General features: G+C 54.4%; 1 protein-coding gene across 1 annotated transcript in view; it reads left to right on the forward strand.

Annotated features, from left to right (window-relative positions):
* Positions 1–14015, forward strand: part of ANTXR1 (ANTXR cell adhesion molecule 1) — a 197509-nt gene that overhangs the window by 94012 nt on the left and 89482 nt on the right. The window contains exons 11-12 of the mRNA XM_041755120.1: positions 5221–5290; positions 6277–6355. Coding sequence (XP_041611054.1) covers positions 5221–5290; positions 6277–6355 — 149 coding nt within the window. The remainder of the gene's footprint in view (positions 1–5220; positions 5291–6276; positions 6356–14015) is intronic.

The following is a 14015-nucleotide window of genomic DNA, read 5'->3' on the forward strand; positions in this document are numbered from 1 at the left end:
AAGCCATTCTCCCCACTGTCAAATTCCACGTCTTCCAAGCAAGAAAACCCGTAGGCTTGTTTTCTCACCCTTTTATGAAAACCTCCCCGCCCCGGGGTCTGACACATAGTACATGGCCAATAAATACTAACTTCCTTCCACTCTAAGCCATGGGTTCCAGTTAGCTACGCAGTGAGATTGCCCGTGTTTGTGGATTATACTGCAGGAGCCCCGGGAGGACCGTCGAGCACCTCCTTTCTGGCTGGAGCTCCAGAAGGCTCTTCCCAAACGCTTTGATTTTCACTAACTTGGAGTCCTGCTGAATATCGTCTTGTTTCAGGTCTTTGCACACTATTTTAAAGCCCTAACTTCGTAAAAAGCTGATTACTTTTGAAGTCAGCGAGAAGGTAGAAACATCCAGCCTAACTCTCTGGCCTGTCCTCCCTTCATTCGGACACATTCCCCAAACCAGCTGATAATTTGGTGCTGAACAGTTATGCTTGGCTCGGGGATGCCCTGAAAATGGTCCCTAGGCCCAGCGGAGATGGGGAGAAAGAGCAGGGGTGAGCTCACTTAGTCCCTAACCCTCACTATTTTGTAACAGTAGGAATGTAAACTCTGCTTTGGAGCTTACATCAGCTTTTGGAGGCTTTTAACAAGCTCCCCCAGATAAGACTAAAGGTTTTGCTTGTCCTTTTGGCCAGAAATAAATATTTATATCGAGGAAAGATTGCCAAGGCCCGAAAAATATCTGAATTATCTAAGCAGCCCTACAAAAGGATTCACTGTGATTGGTGTTTGAATTACCAAATGAATGTTAATCCCGGTTTTTATCCCAAATCCATTAGATAGTCACCAACTGCGGGAAAGAATTCTGAGAATTTCTCCAATAGGCTGAAAAGAGTTACATTGACCTGAGGTCAAAACCTGCAAATGTACGTATTTGAGTGCACAGGTTCATGACAGTAGATCGCTGGCTCTCGAAAGGTGCCTGAACCTTACCCCGGAGCTTTCGGGTCCTGGTCCCCTCCCACGGAAGACCTGCTTATGGTTCTCCAGCCCTGCCCGTGGAGCATCTGCACCTCCAAAGTGGCCACGCACAGAACGACTCCGCTCCTGCTGTACGGGTCGCAAAAATCAGCTGTGGGATTATGACCATGGGAATGGCTAACTGGTTTGATCTAACTTAAGGTAGTTTGAATCACATCCGTGAAAGAGCTAGCCGGGTCCACCCCGGGCAAATCATTTCAAGAAAACCTGAGTTTTTTGAATTTCAGCTCTGACGTTTACCGGGGATGCCACACTAACTCTACCAACTAACCTCCCTGAGCCAGTGTCCCAAATGGTGAATAATAAATAATGATGGTGTCGAATGAGACCCTGGGTATAGATCCTTAGGCAAAAGGATCTACAGACACCCCCGCCTTAGACAAAATCAGTGTAAATACGGAGAGAGGGATTGAGATGTGGGTGTGGATGCAGGCGTATGTGAGGGTACAGATGTGGTGTGGTTCTCTGTGCCCTCTGTCCCCATCTTCAGGGGTACCTAGGTCACAGGCCTAGGGCGTTTGGCAATCAATGTCCCTCACTGATCCCCAGATCCTGGTGTAGGTCAAGCTTCTGTTCGATTATCAGATTCTTGTAGACAGCTGTTTCGATTAAGCCATGTGCAGTGTATGAACCCAATTCTGAAATATCTTGGGTAAAAAGTGAGGAAATCTATATTTACAGATCATCGAAAAATCCCCCTAGCTGCCGGGTGCACACTCGTGCGCCTCCGCAGCCTTCTCCCCCGTAGCCAGCAGGCCAAGCACCGGCGTCGGGCCCCGGAGCACTCGAGGGCTAACGAGCGGCGACCTGGCTGCCAGCGGCCAGTTGGGAGTCGTCCTCGGAGCGGGTGGTGGCCCTGGGCCGCGGGGGAGGCTCTGTGCCCTGCTTCCCAGGGGGACGTTCCAGGAAGGAGTCAGATGATCTGCGTTATGGAAACCAAATGGCCCTCCTTTGTTTAGAGAGGGAGAGACAGAGAAAGAAAAAAAAAAGTCACTCATTTTTGTGGTAAAGTGAAAACGGGCTCCAAACCAAACAATCCTCCCCGGAGCGGAGAGCGCCAGCTCCCCGGGGCGGCCCACAGCCCGAGGCCGGGAGGCCGGGAGGCCGGGGGAGGCCGGGGGAGGCTGGGGGAGGCCGGGTGGCGCCCGCGCTCCAGCCTCCCCAGGGTCCCCAGTCCTCCCAGCAGCCTCGCCTCCCAAAATACGGGGTCTCGCGGGGAGGGGAGGGGAACCAGGTGGCCCAGGCCGGTCCTCCCGCTCCTTTGCAGCAGGGGACAGCTTTGGTGCCAAGGCCCCGGAGGTCGTGTGGGCAGGGACGGCCACGTGGGCCCTCAAGTGGCCGCGGTGCACTGTCCCCGGCCGGACGCCCCGGCCTCCTGTGGCCCCCGAGGCTCCGCGGGCCTTGCGCTCCGGGTCCCACGAGGCGCGGGCGGCCGGCTGCGCCGAGGCCGGGACAGCAAGTGCAGTTCGTGGGCAGCCGCGCTCTCGGGAGGGTGGGCCGGTGGAGGGCCCGGCGGAATCCCGGAGAGCCCGGTCCGGGCCTGGCCTCGGACTTGCCGTGCACCCGGGGCTCCTGCCACCCCCCGAGCCTCCCTGTCGCCTTGAAGGTGGGCGCAGTGCCCCCCACGGGTGGCAGCCGGGCTCCCCTGTGTGACGCGGCCCGGTCCCTCACCTCCCTACCTCCCTCCCCCCGCCTTTAAAATCAAGGGAGCAGCAGCCTTCCGTGGTGGCCCTGCTCTCAGGGTGGCTTCGACGATGCACCGACAGGCAGCGCATGTCCCGCGTGGGTCTCCCGGCATCATTGTCACCACACGCTGGGAAGGACATGCTCCGTCCAGGCCTGCCGCTGTCCTCGAAAGCCTCGGCTTCTGCGGCGCACCTCCCCCATCCCAGCAGCGCTCCATCACCTGCAACTGCTAACTCTGCATCCCAGCAGGGACCTCCCGTCGCCCTTAGGAAAAATCCCCAAAGCTCCCAGCGTGGCCCACAAGGCCTTGGTCGTCTGGTCCTGCTGGCTTTCCTAGCCTCATCTCAAGCCACCGTCTCGTGCAAATTCAGCACCTCGTTGGCCTTCCCTTAGCTCCCCAAAGCTGCAGGCTCCTTCCCGCCCCAGGATCCTGGCAGGGCCGCCCGCCCCCCTCTGCGTCCTCTTGGCCTGACCCCAGGTCTCAGCCTACATCGCCTTTCCTCCGGGAGGCATTTCCTGACCTTCCTTCTCTTTCCTTGGGCTCCCCACAACTACAGTTAAGTAGCAACTTGCGTCGTTTGCAGCAGGCCAGCTCCGTGCGTGGGGTGCCGTCTTCTGTTCTGCTCACGGCAAGGCCTAGCACAAGGCCGACACGTGGAGGGCATTCGAAAGAATGTATTTTTTAATAAAAATGAAAGTGCTTAGTAAGCACGTGACTCCCCTGCAGCTGCTACCAAATCCATGAAACTAGAGAGCGTGTTTCTCCTCTCAAAGCCTGTGTCTCTAGGTCATAAAGATTTGTCGAGGGGCGCGCAGCTGGCTCAGCGGTTGAGCATCCGCCTTCGGCCCAGGGCGTGACCCCGGGTCCCGGGATCGAGTTCCGCATCGGGCTCCCCGCAAGGAGCCTGCTTCTCCCTCTGCCTGGGTCTCTGCCTCTCTCTCCGTGTCTCTCATGAATAAATAGATAAAATCTTAAAAAAAAAAAAAAGGATTTGTTGGATGAAGGAAGGAATGAAGGTGAATGACTTGGACTAACCTCCCTAACTTTTCACCTCTTGGAGATCTCCCGAGACCTCAGAGGAGCCTTCTCCTTCCACTGAGACACGGTGCTTAGCCCTCTAGAAGGGGGTGTCCTCTGACCCCCACCCAGGCGGCCCTGCTCCTTCGGTCCAGGCACGGAGACCACCAGGCGTCCTCGTCCCCCCTCGGCCCGGGGCTCAGTGTCCGCCACAGTCCATCGTCATTGGAGACACGGCTTCGTGACGAATGCCCGTGCCCAACCCCATCCTTCGCTGTGTGCGCCTGCTCCTTTCTGCCTCCCCGGCAGGCACTTGCTGTGTGCACCGCTTGGTAACGGGCCTCCCTTCACTCACCTTCATGCCGCCTGCAGGTCCCGCGCACCCTCACGGGTCGCATCAGGAAGGGATGAGTGTACTGACCACGGCGGGACCTCCTCACCCTGCTTCTGGGCCCAGCCCCTGGGACACGTTGACGTGCTCAGGACGCTGGAGGTGCAAGCTGCTCAGAGCGGCTCAGGCTTGCCCCGGAACGAGAGCAAGAGCTTCCCACCTCCCCGGCCTCCAGCCACCTCTCCCAGCTGCATCGGCTGCAGCTTCCAAAATCATCCCTTCTCGTTTCTTTCCCCCAAAACCTCGAGAGCTCCTTTTATAGCTCGTGGGCCTGTGTCCAAGTTCCTAAGTTCTCACCCAAAGGCCTCAGACCAAAGCTGCTCCCATACGGACCCTCCCAAATCCTACTCACCTCCTCCCCCGGAATATGTCTCGCTTGCTCCGCCGTTGCTCGCGCCCACCGTCCCGCCAGCAGGGCCTCCTCCCGTCTCTCTGCCGAAGCCCACCTCAAGGCTTGTGTTCCCTGGCACCTCCCCCGGCACCTACCTAAAGGGAGCCCTGCGCTTTCTGAAGCCAGATGGTATTTTTGGCTTAGTCACTCCTGGTACGTGTCCGCGAACTTTTCCTTTTTCAAAAAAAATTGAGATATAATTGACGAGTAGCATCACGTCCGTTTCAGAGGCACAGCGTGGTGCATGTGTGTGCGTGTGCGTGTGCGTGTGCATTTGCATTCCTCACTCTCTACCCGCTCATCCAATGCTTGCTGCATGTCTTGGCCCAGAGAAATGATGCTGCGTCGACAAACTTTCTCTGTGAGTACAGCTTCTCTCTCAAGCGAGGCTCAGACCTGATGCTCCCCGGGGACCAGGCTAATGTCCTCCGGTGTCCCCTTGGTTACACCTGGTCTATGGTGAGAGCTCAGTCTCAGTTTGTTCCCTGATTAACTCAACCGGACGTTCGAGGTCGGGGACCAGCATCCTAGCAGGAGGCCCTAAGTTCGTTCACTCGAGTGGATTTTATGGCTCAAGGCTGGCGTCTGTTGCAGAGTTGCTGCTTTTCTGGTGTTTCCCGGGACGCGGATGGTGTCTCGCGGTCACTGAACGTGACATTGCAAGGTCGCTTCACTCTTGTTAACCCAGCGACTTCCTTTTTGCAGATGAGAAGCCCTTCACCGTGGAAGACACGTACCTGCTGTGCCCGGCACCTATCTTAAAAGAAGTTGGCATGTAAGTTCCCACCGGCACGTGCCCCTCACGGTCGGGGGGGACGCAGGAGGCGGAGGGGAAGGGTCGCCGGGCAGCCCTGGCCTAGGGCGCTCGGGTCGTGATGTGCCCGTGCTTAGGGCGAGCGAGGCACCGGGACAGATGTCTTACAGGGGGAAGCTCGCTTTATCCTCCCAGGTTCCCCAAGGCCCAGGGTTACAGGTGTGCGGGCTGTGGCCTGAGAGCCCGAGTAGCCTGCCCAGGGCCACACCGCAGGAGGCGAAGCGCCGAGTTTCGAGCCCAGGTCTGTGTCACTCGGTCAGACCACCCGTGTAGAGCTCGCCCTCCCGCAGGCCCCGCGATGGCAGCTGCCCTGGGCGACCCCCTCCTCCTCGGAGACCAGGGGGCTCAGAAAGGAGGCCAAGCGGAGGGGCTCGCCGGGTGCAGAGCTGGTCTGAGGCCAGGCCCGGCGCCCCTTCCTCCGCTGGGCCTGGGGGGCTGTGGGGTGTTGTCGGAGAACACAGCTGGCCTCCCTGTAAGCGAGGCGGCAGCGGGCTGAGGGACCCGTGGCTCTCAGGAAGACGACGCCAAACCCGTTCATCTAACTTCACTTTCCATCATCCGCCCTCTGGGTGCCCACCACCGGCCTTGCTGCCCGCGATCCCACAAATGCGGGCGCCGTGTGGGCTCAGGCCCATGAGGCTCAGAGCGGGAGGGCGGGAGGCCGCTGCCGGGTTACCCCGGGCCCCCCACCCACATGAGCTTGCCGGGTTCACGCGGGGGCTCAAGCCACGTCCTGGGAGACCGTCTCCCGCTGACCGGGCGGCCTTGGCGGCCTGCGCGAAGGGCTCCGCGTGTGGCCCAGCTGGCGACCGGGGGCTCAGGGGGCTCGGGGGGCTCCAGCTCCTCTGCAGGACCCCGGCGTGCGGGCGGCCCAACCGTGGGCGGGAGCGGGGCCCAGCTGTGGGCCCCCCGCACCCCGCTGAGCCCCCGGCCCCTTGTCCTTGCAGGAAAGCCGCACTTCAGGTCAGCATGAACGACGGCCTGTCCTTCATCTCCAGCTCCGTCATCATCACCACCACGCGCTGTGTAAGTCATCGCCTTCCCTTCCCGGGAGGCGTCCCCAACCACTCCTTTCCGTGGAAGTTTCTGGTTCTGCATCCTGGTCACCGGGCTCTGACTCCAGCTCGGTGGGGCCGGCAGGGCAGGTGGGGCCTGGGCCCGGGGCTGACGGCAGAGGGTGTCCGGCGTCCCCGTGTTGGCCTCCTCCACGTCCCCATTTCTGCTACCGAGGGTGAGGCCTGAGCGCACTGGCACGTCCGGGTGGCAGTGGGACCGGGCCAGTGTCTGTGCAGCGGGAGGGGGGACATCTGCACGGACTGGCTCCGGGACACACGTGCAGAAGGACGCGGAGGGCGCGCGGAAAGCCTGGCTTAGGGAGCTCTTCCCTGACGGGAAGCCGGGGAATAGGCCAGTGGCTGGAGAGCGGCATGGAGTGTAAGGGGGGCGGACTTAGAATGGGAGAAACCGAAGCTTGTTTATGGGACTGCGGAAACCATCCAGGGGGAAGCAGGGCGGGGGTGAGGGTGCTGTGCCGCAGGGCCCGTGAGGCGGGAGCTGATGGAAACCCAGCAGCACCCCGGACGCCCCCTCTCTGGATCCGTAATTAGGTGGTTTTCATTTCTGGTCACACATAAAATCACCCGGACGACTTTTAAAAAATGATGATGCCCGGGCCTTGTGCTATAGCCCAACGGAAGCAAAGCCGGGAGTGGCCCTAGCTTGGGTGGCTCCAGGGGCCCGTGGGGAGGTTCCCCTGTGCGGCCGGGGTAGGGGGGCAGCCCTCTGGCCAGTGTCCTTGCTCCGTCCTGCTGTATCTCAGAGCTCAGCCCGTCAGGGGGCCGCCGTCAGGGCTTGCCTGAGGGACCTCGGGCCCTAACGTGGGCAGTTCCAAAGTAACCTTTGCCTGAATGTTCATTCACTTGTTATAACCAAATGCATTTTTCCCATCGGATCATTCTAAAGGTTCATGTGTTTGGCCCAGTGGTCACCTTGGGTGGATACTGTGGTCACATCCTGGCTGGAGGCCGTATCATGAGAGCCCCTCAGTAATTGGGGCTTGTAGCCCTAACAGGGTCACAGGTGGACGAGACATAGCGGGCGTGCGCTGGGGTCAGACAAGATAAAAGCGAGCCTCGTAAATGAGCGTGAGGTCCGGCCTCATGGTGGACAGCGTTCCCTCTCCCCTTGCTCCTCTGCACCACCCCCCCATCCCCCCCCCCACACACAGGTTTTCATCCTATATTAGGTTTTCTTGAAAGCAGTGTTAGCCACGGCAACGAGTACAGACAACGGAAAAGTTTTCCTTGACCGAAGTAAGAAAGTAGGGTTGTCCCAGAGAAGTGTCACCACCGAGAAAGGTCCACGTCTCTGGCACCCCTCAGGGAAACATCAAAATCTGGAGACCAAATATGAAAACCTTTTGGAGCAACGGTGAAGTCTCTTTAAGTGTACCCCGCCTGATTCCTTTAGAAATTGACCCTTCTGGAACTTGCCAACCTGCAGGAAATGATTAAAATACCCCAAACCTAACAACTCCCTTCCAGATTCCTCCCTGCTTCTGAGTGATCCAGCAGTTTGGGCCTGTATTTCTCATCATGTCTGACGGTACCGCAGAGAAACAGCCGTGCCCTTGAGGCCACAGGGGCACGGGGTGGGGAGGGAGGGAGAGGGCTCAGGACCCAGCCTGTGGTGTGGCAGCTACAGGACTAAGACTACAGCTTAAGTCCTGGCCTGTAAGCCAAGAGGAAAGGACGTCCCTACGGACCCATCGCAGAGTGAAACGAGCTCAGAGCAAAGTTCCCTCCATCTCTCCAACTCACTCCCACCTGCTTTCATTCATGTCTTACGTCTTCCTTACCTGAGTGCTCATCACTGAGTCTCCTGCTCACTTGACCCTTGATGAACACATCTTCTCCCTCATTGCCCTTTCACTCGAGAGCGCCGTATGTCTACGATGGAAGTACGAACGCTCCAAGATCTGAGATCCACGACCGTTCGTTTCATTCGTTCAACAAATGTCCGCTGCTCACCGACAACGTGCCAGGCACGGTCCTGGGCCCCTGGGTTACACGAGAGAGCACTACAGACGGCGCTGTCTGTCGGGGGGGAGCGGCAGAGGGAGAGGAGGCCGACAGCAGACCAGCGCGACAGCTGAATCACACACTGTTAAAAGGTGATAGACGCTACAGGAAGAAAACGGAGCCGAGCAAGAGGACTTGGTGCGACTCGGGTGAGTGTGATGGAAACAGAGATACGTTGAGAAGGTGGCGTGTGAGTAGAGACCTGAGAAGTTAACTGTGAGGCTCCTGGGGGAAGGACATGCCAAGCAGAGGGCCCCAGCGCTTCGACCTCAAAACCAGACACTCCGTGTGTTCCAGGAAGAGCAGGAAGGCTGGTGGTCTGTCACGGGAAGAGAGCCAGTGAGGCGAGCAGGAGACGGTGAGGTCATGGGGATGGAGAGTGGAGGGTCTTGTGAGAACTTTGGCTTTTGCACAGAGGAGCAACATGAGCCGACTTAGATCTGAAAGATCACTGTGGCTGCTGGAACAGCCCGTGGGAAGACAGAGATGGAAGGACTGTGACTGGTTAGGAGGGTAATGGCAATATTTCAGGCCAACGATGATGATGGCTTGACTCAGCAGGAGGCAATGGAGAGACGAGAGGAGCAGTCAGAGTCGGCTGTATCATGAAGGCAAAGCAGATGGATTTCCCAAAGCACTGGATGCCGGGCTGGAGGGGAGCAGTGTGCAGAAGGGTCCCATGGGCTTTGGCCTAAGTACTTGGAAGAATGGGGTTCCCTCAAGGGACAGAGGGAAGACTGAAGGAGCCGGACTGGGGTCGAGGGGGAAAGTCAGAGGTCAGTTTTGTTGTCAACTTATCATGTGCCCTTGACCTTGACCCACACATTTAGCCCCTTCGTGCATCAATTTCCTTATCTACAGAATTAGAATAACAATACTTCATCTCTCTTGGCTGCCTTGTGAACATACAGGGAGTGCTGGAAGTGCTTGGTAGCCGACCTGGTAGGGGGGCGAGTGCTTATGAAATGTTAGCGGCTATTCTAGTCGAAGCTTAGTCAAAATTTATTCAACTAATTGGAAATTCTTTCCAGAGAGTTGGCTCCCGCTATAATAAAAGGACTCTGCTGAGATAAGGCGGATCCCTAAGGGGAACATGCCTGTCACTCAGCCAAGCCCAGGTGACTGAAAGGAGGCAGATGAGATGGTCAAAATCCTCTAGAGAAAAAAAATAGAGCTATAGTCAAGCATAAAACCCCAATCGCCAGCAGGACTTTAGAGAGAACCTCAAATTTAAAAGATTGAAGCCATCACTGGACAAAATAGAGACGCAGGTGGAACCTGTGGTCATCCAGAATATGAAGTAAGGTCTTGGACTTGCGTTTGTTCCTTCGGCAGCTGTTTTTGAAGGACAAGGTTTTTAGATCAGAAGAGATCCCCTGAGTCTGAGTAAAGGGTTAGGCTCATCGGTGCCAGTCACAGCCTGCCCCGTCCATCACCTGGAACCAAAAATCATTTTAAAATATGTAGTTGAGACTTTTCTTTTCTCGCTTTATTTGGTGCCCATTTGGACAACCGTGTCATAGTTTTCAAGATCCACAATGAATAACGGTTGCCCCTGCCAGGAGCAGAAATTCCATGAAGTTTTACAGGAAAAGAGTTTTTTCCATCCAAGAGCTAAAAGATTCCTATACAAATGGTAAACTTTGCTGAGCTCCAGGGCTCTAGAAAATGGTCAAACATCCAAAGTCCTCTTTCACCAGCATAAGTAGACGCAGCCCATCTCTACTGTCTCAAGGGGCCTCCCTTTTCTTCCCCAGCATCTGGCATTGGGGGACGGGGGGGGGGGGGGGGGGGCATCACGACTATGGTGCTGCTTGGGGAGAAGTACTTAAAAGATGTTTGTCTTTTTGAAAGCAAAGCAAGCAGATGTGAGCACCTGAAAGAATTTTTCAGGAAAGATGGTCTCCTTTTAGATAAATGCCTTCAAATTTTATGATCTCCCCACCAAAGCGAATACAGATCAGAGAATCATTCCACAAGTGCTTGTTGAACTCCTACTGTGTCATGGGTGTTCCACTTGCATTTTACAAAGTTGTTACCCTTAAGGAGCTTAAGATCCACTTGGAGAAAGGAGCTCAGGAGACATACGAAGGAATAGGTAAATAAAGAGAAAAAAAAAAGAGAAGAAAAAAAATAAAGAACAAGGCTGTGTGAATGAGGTGTAAATGCTATAGGGTTTCAGAGTGGGGAAGGAGTGAATTGAGGAAGGGACATGAGGGCTTCATGGAGGAGACAATCCAGGTGGTGAATTGAAAAATGGTAATTTCAGGTGAAAAGGGGAGAAAAAGGCTGTCCCCTAAGGAGAAATCCACCTGAGGAAGGACTCGATATGCCTGCGAGCACAGTTAGTTCATGGTCCCTCCTGGGAACTATGACTCTTTCTTTTCCTCTCATTTTGTATCAATTTTTGGTGCCTTCTAGTTTGGGGCCATTTTTCAGGCTGGCAATTACTCTCCTAAGATGCACACCCCGTGCCCTCGATCACCCAGTATGTAACAACGAGGCCCAGCTGATGCCCCCCGCCCCATTAACTACGATTAGGATCTGATTTACACTGCGTCTTAGAGAATCACCATCTTTGAAAAAAAAGGAAAGAGACCTAAAGTTTGACGTAAGGTTCTAAAATCAATACTGAATCAGAGGAGAATACTATCTTTCCCCCTACTACTTTCTATGAAAAACAGCCTGGCTACAAGTGGCAGCAAAGTTGAGCAAATGTAAGAGACCCATGTTAAGTCACTGTTCAAAGAAGTTGTTTTTGAATGAAAATTAAAATGCAACAGACTCAGCCCCGAGGCATCAAAACCAGAACAACAGCTTTGTCCTTGTAGCACAATGGAGGAATTAAGAATACAGGGTATTGAGTCAAAGTCCTAATTTTGGATCTTAGCCCCTCCAGGTTGTAGGGTGACCTTGGGCACGTTTACCTGAGCCTGTCTCCTAGCCTGTCTTGCACGGTTGTTGCACAGGTTAAAGGTAAAGTATATAAGGGGCTATGGTACCTGGTGGGCTATCAGAGTGACGGCCTTAACCAGTCTATCGACATTCCTTTTCCTTGCCAAGTAAAGGTCCAATGGCCCGTCTCATTAAAAGATCTGCTGCTCCTTCCCTGTAGAATATAAACAGGCAAGGTCTCCCTGATTAAGGGCCATGATTCCTTTTGAGTCCATGATAAGCTTGTATTTACAACCAGGACGAGGCTGGGGAACACTTTGAAGATCTTGCCTGCAGGATAACTAAGGGAAACACCAGTAAATTGGACCGGGTTGGTAAGTCAAATAGGATCGGGCTGCAGTTTCTTTGGAATTTTCCAAAAAAAGATCTTCTCAGTAGGTGAATCAAGTAAACAGTAACATAAGGAGAATCCTTAGACTATTTCAAAGAATGAGTTAAAATAAGTGTCTACCAAATCTTATGCATTATTACTACATCTCAATTCCTATTATTATTTAAAATTTTCTATCATGCTGAGCGTGGTCTGGAGGCATTTTATCAGAGAAACTGCGGTTTCATGCAGAAGAGAGATGCAGCTTCAGGAGGGGAGTTCGCAGCAGACTGGATCTCCCAGGGGCGGCCCCCCAAGTAGCCCCAACTCACTGTGGTTTGGGGATTGAACAAGGTGTTAACTGATTTCCCAAGGGCTTTTTTTTTAACCATTTTATCCTTCATACGTTCATGAATTCAGACCGTTCTTTTCTGAAACTAGTGGTATTTTTCTACTGGTGTTTATTTGAAAGAGAGAGAGAAAGAGAGACACCAACAATGCACAGGAGAGCCCCTATCCACGACGACGAATTATCTAGCCCAAAATGGCAATCATACCGAGTTGGAGAAACTTTAAAGAACCAGAATTTCTGGAAGGGATCTCAGGAGTCTGCATTTTTTTAAGATTTTATTTATTTATTCATGAGAGACACAGAGAGAGGCAGAGACACTGGCAGAGGGAGAAGCAGGCTCCATGCAGGGAGCCCGATGTGGGACTCTATCCCGGGACCCCAAGGTCTTGCCTGGGCCAAGGCAGATGCTCAACCCCTGATCCCCCCAGGCGTCCCAGGAGTCTGCATTTTAATAAGCTTTGCTAGGTAAATCTTAAACACAGGACTCTTCCCATTATCCTTACCTAATACTACTTGTCCTCCAAAGTTTAAAAAAAAAAAAAAAAACCTATTAAAGTTTAAGAAAAAGGATTTATTCTCCTGATTCCCTCCCGATCTCATTCATTTAAGAATCCCAAGATTTTAAAATCAGACCCTTCCTTTTATGTTCCTTCCTTTGGACAGTATTTCCTGGTATAAAAATGGGAATTCACCAAAAATAATCGTAGCCCAGTGTGACCACTGTGGGGATCTTCTCCCTTTCGTGTTGCCAGGCAAAGACTAAAACTTTCTCTCCAGGTGCCCCTTTGCCGTGTTCCAGGTCTTGCCTTTGTTCCTGCCTCTCTCCGAAGGCCTAGTGAGCCAGGGACTTGCTGCCCCCTGCTCCAGGAAGAGAGAGCCCAGGCAGCATCAGTGTTGTTCTTAACGCTTTGTGTCTCCCGATATCTCACCCGAGAGGGTCCTCCGGGTGCCACACCGGGATAGGTTATCAGTTGGAAACCATTGGCGACTTGGAGAAAACAACAACGACACAGATACTGGAAATAATTGTCTCGCACACACTGCGTAGTGCATTGTGCTTGTCGAGGAAAGAGCAGAGACTGTGTCTTGTTCGCCAGTGAAGCCAGCCCCTGGCGCAATGCCTACGCGGTACCCAGCAGATAGCTGGTACTTGAATGAATGAGTGAGTGGCCTCAGTTGGCTCATACTGAGATCATGATGGCACCTGCTGGTAGGAAAGAAAGGGAACCGGAATACAGCAGGATTAGAACAGGGGCCGCTGAGCTGGCTGCAAGGTGTTCTCTCTAGTCCTCCAGAGAGAATGGCCAGCAACCCAGTGTACGCATCCAAGGAGCACGGGGGGCCTGTGCGTGATTTAAGGGGACAAATCTGCCAGCTGAGAAGCCACAACCGGTGATCTCAGACAGGGCAATAGTCAAAGACCTCCTCAGAACAGCATCAGCTCCACCAGGAGCTGACTCTTGGCAGGGGTGCAGACCTGGAGAAGGAATCTAGAAATCCCGCATGCAGCTGGATCAGGATTCAGGGCAGGCCGCCAGCCCGCTGAGGGTCGGCAGCGCCAGGCTGCAAGGGGGGCAGAACCGCAGAGACTCACGCAGAATCCAGGTAACTGCAGTATCTGCTAAGCCCCCAAAGCACGGAGGTGTAAGACGTGGGAAACCCACGAGTCTGGAAGGAATGGCGATGTGATGTGTAAGTTCTTTAATAGAGAACTGAGCAGTGCCCGTGAGAGTAGGAAGTGGAGTGTCCGGGGGAAGCCGAGGACGGAAGAGATGGTAAGTGACCTCAGGAAGGGAGAAAGAGTGGACATTCGCTGCGCTCTGGCGTGGGTCACGGCGTGTCCTGGGCTCTGAGGCGGTGGTTGGTAGGCGCGGGGTGTTAGGAGACCAGTCGGAGACACAGCAGCTGGGACCAGCTGCACAGGCCTTCCCTTATCTGCCATAGCTTGGAGTTTCATATTTAATTTAAACAGCATACGTGATGCGGTGT

The sequence above is a fragment of the Vulpes lagopus genome, chromosome 5, assembly GCF_018345385.1.
Source record: "Vulpes lagopus strain Blue_001 chromosome 5, ASM1834538v1, whole genome shotgun sequence".
In the NCBI taxonomy this organism is placed as follows: Eukaryota; Metazoa; Chordata; class Mammalia; order Carnivora; family Canidae; genus Vulpes; species Vulpes lagopus.